At 36.8% G+C, this 6000-nt stretch overlaps 1 protein-coding gene across 1 annotated transcript in view; it reads left to right on the forward strand.

Moving 5' to 3' along the window:
• Positions 1-4127, forward strand: part of LOC130681089 (chromodomain-helicase-DNA-binding protein 9-like) — a 167230-nt gene extending 163103 nt beyond the window's left edge. Inside the window, exons 3-5 of the mRNA XM_057493257.1 lie at positions 1106-1209; positions 1701-1818; positions 3146-4127. Of these exons, the coding sequence (XP_057349240.1) occupies positions 1106-1209; positions 1701-1818; positions 3146-3152 (229 nt within the window). The 3' untranslated portion in view covers positions 3153-4127. The remainder of the gene's footprint in view (positions 1-1105; positions 1210-1700; positions 1819-3145) is intronic.
• The last annotated feature ends 1873 nt before the right edge of the window (positions 4128-6000 follow it).

Below are 6000 nucleotides of genomic sequence, written 5' to 3' on the forward strand. Positions count from 1 at the left end.
TAGGTTAAAAAACTTTATCTGTTGGCAAAATACTTAAGAAAAATATGAAATATAAAATATAAAAAGTAATTTCTTATCCATTTTTTGTTTATGTTTTCTTTACTTATAAGACTTGCAAGTCCTTTTTTTCATTGCCAATGTCCTTTATTTCAACAAAGTAGTGGCTAAATATTAGATTCTTGTGGACTTGCTCAGGAACACAATGACCATTTGCTGATTTCTATTCCTCTATGAAAATTTATTTTGAGTTCCCAAAGACAGCCAACTTACAAATGAACTTTTTGCCACACAATTTAGTTGTAAGTAGGAAACTCCCCATTTCTTCAAATCTATACTTCTTTGCCAATTAATTTATGAAATTCAGGTGCCAAGACAAAGAGATGACTTAAGATAACACTTAATTTTTGTTGTATTTTATTATGTCTCTAATTCTTTCAATATTGATAACTCATGAATACCAAACATGGAAATGCTCAATTAGAATTACTGATTTCCTTGGGTATTATTACAGATTTTAGCACTTTATTATATTGTCATTCTGCAGCATGGTATTTATATACAGCACAGAAAGAGCACTTTGAATGTTTTAATCAAATTATAGATCGAAAGCTTGCTGTTTTCCTTTACTTGTAAGCTGTGCTTAATTTTTCAGTGTGATTTTCTTAGCAGTAGTGGTCTAGAAGAGATATAACTTGTTTTGAAGTCTAAAGCGTGCCCTCTTAGGGCCTCTCACTCTCCTCATACACAAAGTAAATATATCATTTGATTTTTACAGCAAATGATTTTTGTCAAGTTGCTGCCTGACCTAAGACTCTACTTTCCTGTAGAACCCTTTGTCAGTATATCTGAAGTGGAAAGAATATGATTCCCTAAGAGTAAAGTAAACATTTCTTCTGTTGAGCTTAAGAATATTAATTCATTTTTATGGTAACTTTGTTGTGATTATGCAATTTTGTAACTTAAATTGGTGGTAATTGGAAAATTTTTCAAAAATGAAATAGTCTTTTAAAAAAACTATAAATGCTTTATGAGCTAGGTAGAGTTTTGCTTCCTCTGATTTGTTTGTAATAATTCATAATGCCTTATTGTGATTTTTTTTTTTAAGTGACATTGATGTTTGGGTCCCAGAACCAGACCACTCAGAAGTTCCTGCTGAATGGTGGGATTTTGATGCTGATAAGTCACTCCTTATTGGAGTTTTGAAACATGGTAAGTGAGGTATGTAGTCATCTTCTGTGGGTAATTCAACTAGTTCTGTTTATCGATTTCAACTTACAGCTTTATTCCAGTAACCCCCATGTTATTATATATATACCATAAAAAGCATACACTGTCAAACTATGTCTGTCAGTTACTCTGTTTCCTAATGAAAGGGTAGTGGATATGATCTGCCTCTCCTGGTCATGACTCTTACATAGCTTCCCCTCTCTATGTGAAGTGTGTTATGTGTGTGTGTGTGTGATCACTTTTCCCTCCTTTTCATTTTAACTGAGAAGTTAAACCTAAATTTTTAAATACACATATTGCCAGATCTTGTGATGTTTGTTATAATTTCTAGAAAACACACTTAGCCTATATCATTTTAATATATGGTCCCTTTAGTCCAGGAATATCATCCATCATAAATATAAGGAATGCTTGTAGTTATACATCTTTGTTCTTTTTATTCTTTTCACTTTGATAATGGGTGATCCCTCCAGGTTATGAAAAATATAACACTATCCGAGCTGACCCAGCACTGTGCTTTTTGGAAAGAGTGGGAAAACCAGATGAGAAAGCAGTTGCTGCAGAACAGAGGGCAAATGATTTTATGGATGAGTATGTGCATTTCAGAATCATGATTTTTCCATATATCTCTATCAACATCATCATATTCCATGTCAGTGATGTTTTTGTAAATAATGTAAAAGTAAGAGAATTGGAGTTTGAAATTAAAAGAGCTAATGATACTCTTAATAGGTTAGCACTTGTCCAACAGTGTGATCAAGGAAGAGACTAGACCTACCCACACCTATTCTTGTGATGAGTCCTTAATTTACCATTGTTAATGGTCATGGCCATTAAAGCTATAAAATTCTAGGAGCATAAGAGGGAAGAAGAAAGCCAAGAATATTACACTTTGAGAGAAGCAGGATGTTCATTTTATCTGTTATGTGGCCTTTACTGTTTTTCTTACCAAAGGGAGAAACTTTCTTGAGGTTAATAATACGTTTAAAAGTCGATGTGGGAGAAAGATTAAGCACTAGCTGTCTTCTGCTTGCTATATAACAGCCTTCATGCTATGGCTTGGGCTCATTGGGCTAAAGAACAGACTTCACTCTAACCTTTAGAACACACTAAAAAGTTCTCCCAACAGAGACTCCATTTGTTTGTGTGTCTGTTATCTGAGCTGTGAATGTCTCCTTTTGAGGTCTCTCTACAGGCCCTTGCCACTCCTTTTCTTGTCTCCTCTGACTCCCACTTATTGTAGCTTGACCATCTTACACACTCTTGGGTACATGCTTTGACCTGCAAGTTCCTCTTTCTGTTCTGCATCCTGGCCACAATAAATACTCAACAAAACCATTTCTCTGCTCATTAGTCTAAATATACCAGACTTGTGTCTCTGGGTCATGGTGTATATCATGTCTCTTCACTGATTCTTGATGAATGCTCTCAGATTATCTATTACATTTCTATGAAGCCAACAGGGGTCCCCTACTGAAAAGTGGTCTCTTGTTCCATAGAACTTTCAAAGCACCTATCAGCTGTAATAGATGGCGTCCACGTGTCTATAGAGGTCCCATATCCCTTAACAAGCTCTTTAAGGACCATGCACTGACATCCTTAGCCTCCAAAACATTTGTCAGAGTTCCTTGCCCAGAGCGGGAGCACAGTTAGCCCCGCTTAAAGAATTGTTGACTGGTTGCAGTGTTGGAATGAGGGGCTCTAGTCTCAATAAGGTTATGTCTTCAGAACCATAGTGCTTTCTCCCTAGGTGCCATTGGGAGCCCAGGACAAGTCAATTGCAGCCACTCAAAGGTTCCTTCAAGCTTTGGCAATGCCCAGTCATTCGGAGAAGCCTACTTTTTGGAAATTTGGAATGATACAGTTTTGAAATTAAAGTTAATTAAAATTAATTTTGCTCTTCTTTTTTTGTTGGCAGAAACTGACAGGCCCAGATGGACAAAGAAATGACCATACTTTAAACGCGCAAGCAGTTTAAGGACATCAGAAAAAGTAATGAGTGACAGTGTACTGACAGTTCACTGGCCTGCCCACTCGCTCTCTCAACACACACTCCTGCAGCTCGATTTCCTGCATTTCAGGAGGAAATCCCCTGCCTCTGGCTTAGAATAATCAATTATTTTGTTTACGCAAAATTCTACATAGTCCTCTAATAGAGTCCTATGCTTCTGAAATTCTCTATGTTAAAATAATCTTCAGAAGTAGTGTGTTTACAAAGCCAAACTCAGTGATTTCCCAAGATCAAATACTCCGTGACAAATTTTATCCCCAAATTTGGGAAAACAATGAGAAGAAAGCAAAGATGAATCCTCGGAGGTCCTCAGATAAGCTTTTCCTCTCCCATTTTGCTCACTTTTACATTTTTTGTATTCAGAGAATAAGAGGTGAGTCCTTCTATGTATAATTAAAACACATGTGAATTGAAATTCTCAGGTAATTAAACTGAGGAGCTCACTGAGCAATGTTTACTTCTTTGCAAGTTCCGTTCCTCTTCAAGCTGCGCTTTCGGTTTTTTCTTTTTCTTTTCAATCACAGAGATTAAAGCAGCCTGAATTTTACAGTTGCATCTTGTGCAAGAAGAGGTGAGCAGGGGGAGACATAGTGGTTTTAGTAAATAATGCCCTTTGATGTCTCCAACTCGAAACCCATATTTTGAGATTCCTGATGTATCTAATAGTATTTAGAATAAAATGTTAAGTGCCAAAGCTGGAGCTGTTTGCAGAGAAAAATGCCTGTGAAATGTGGGTGTTAACATTCATTTCACATCTCACCACCGTCTTAGAACAAAGCACTCCCCTTCTCCTCTGTGAAGTTTGTGTGATGTATATGTCCTATACTCGTGGTGTGTCCACTCTTCTTTTGGCTGCTGACCACAAAATTATTAATAGCTGTTAACCTTGGCTTCAGGCTTTGGCTTGTTATTTTGGGTAAAAAGAGGTAGAAAGAGAAAAAGACTTTCCAGGAACACATTGTTCTCTCTAAAACCATGGAACCATTCCAAAGACCCTTATCTGACCATCAGAAATACCTGTGCAAACTAACTGTTGCTGAGGAGTTATGTCTGTAGGCTGAAATCTGTTGGTCCCACTAGTTTGCATTCAGGTGCAGGTACTATGCTGCCATTTTAGATACGTCGTTTTCCTTTGACCATATTCATAGACTCTTAGGCAAGAAGCTCTGAAATCCAATAGATGTTGAACTACAAGAATAGATTTCAAAAATTAACTTTTTTGCTAAAATCTCAAGACAAAATTCCCTTTGTTCCTATGTGTCTCTTAGAACATACAGGAAATTTGCATCCAACAGAGTCTTAGTAGCTCTTGTTTCTGCTGCTCTCACATTGTGTGTATAATGTCACGAATGGTTACCATGGAGGTAATTGGCATGATGTGGGAGATGTGTGAATTCAGGTGTGGAGAAACTCGCAGCGAGAGATGGGTCTTGGAGAAAAGGAGACAAATCCCCTTACTTTCCAAATTACTTAGTAATTAGAGGGTGAAAGCAGAAGAAAAGGTGGGGGTATAAATATGATAACTAAAAATTAGCTCTTGAGCAGTATGCTTCTTCTGCTTTGCATGACATCCTGGAAAGTCTTCCCTTTGTTTGTTTTGATCACATATTTGAGAATCCACTCCCCCAAGCTAATTCTCTGATCCATATTGGTGTTGCTTAGTGATCAGCCAGAATTGAAAACCTGCTACCAAAAGTCAGAGACACCAAAGAAGATCACGCTTGACTTTAAGACTTAGGGACCAACTGCAGAAACACAGTGTATGCTTGGACCCAACCAGGAAGAGACACTTGGAGGACAACTTTACTTTCTGGTTTTCACATCGTCTTGGCATTGCCGGGATAGTGAGCTTGGGGGACTGATCTGATCGGGCAGAGAGATCCCAGTGGATTCTCAAATAGAGTTGCCAGCAAGTACTCCAAACAAACCGCTAAAAAAAAGCGAAGACTTTGGCCTGTAGAGCAGCAAGGATGGCATTGTAAAAATCAAGGCAGGCCTCTCCTTTCTTTTTTTTTTATTTTTTTATTTTTTTTTGTAGATAATTATTTTTTATTGAAGGGTAGTTGACACACAGTATTACATTAGTTTCAGGTGTACAACACAGTGATTCAACATTTATATACATGATAATTCTAGGTACCAGCTATCACCATACCAAGTTGTTACCATATTTTGACTATATTCCTTATGCTATACATTACATCCCGGTTACTTATTTATTTTACAATTGGAAGTGTGTACTTTTTTTTTTTTTTTTTTTTGTGAGGGCATCTCTCATTTTTATTGATGCAAATGGTTGTTAACAACAATAAAATTCTGTATAGGGGAGTCAATGCACAATCATTAATCCACCCCAAGCCTAATTTTCGTCAGTCTCCAATCTTCTGAAGCATAACGAACAAGTTCTTACATGGAGAACAAATTCTTATAGTGAATAAGTTAGATGGTGAACATTACAAGGGCAGTCATCACAGAAGCTTTCAGTTTTGCTCATGCATTATGAACTATAAACAGTCAGTTCAAATATGAACATTCATTTGATTTTTATACTTGATTTATATGTGGATACCACATTTCTCTATTATTATTATTTTTAATAAAATGCTGAAGTGGGAGGTAGATACGAGATAAAGGTAGAAAACATAGTTTAGTGTTGTAAGAGAGCAAATGTAGATGATCAGGTATGTGCCTGTAGTCTATGTGTTAATCCAAGCTAGACACGGGCAATGAAACATCCACGTATGCAGAAGATTTCTCTCAGA

Source organism: Manis pentadactyla, chromosome 15 (genome assembly GCF_030020395.1).
Source record: "Manis pentadactyla isolate mManPen7 chromosome 15, mManPen7.hap1, whole genome shotgun sequence".
NCBI classification, from domain to species: domain Eukaryota; kingdom Metazoa; phylum Chordata; class Mammalia; order Pholidota; family Manidae; genus Manis; species Manis pentadactyla.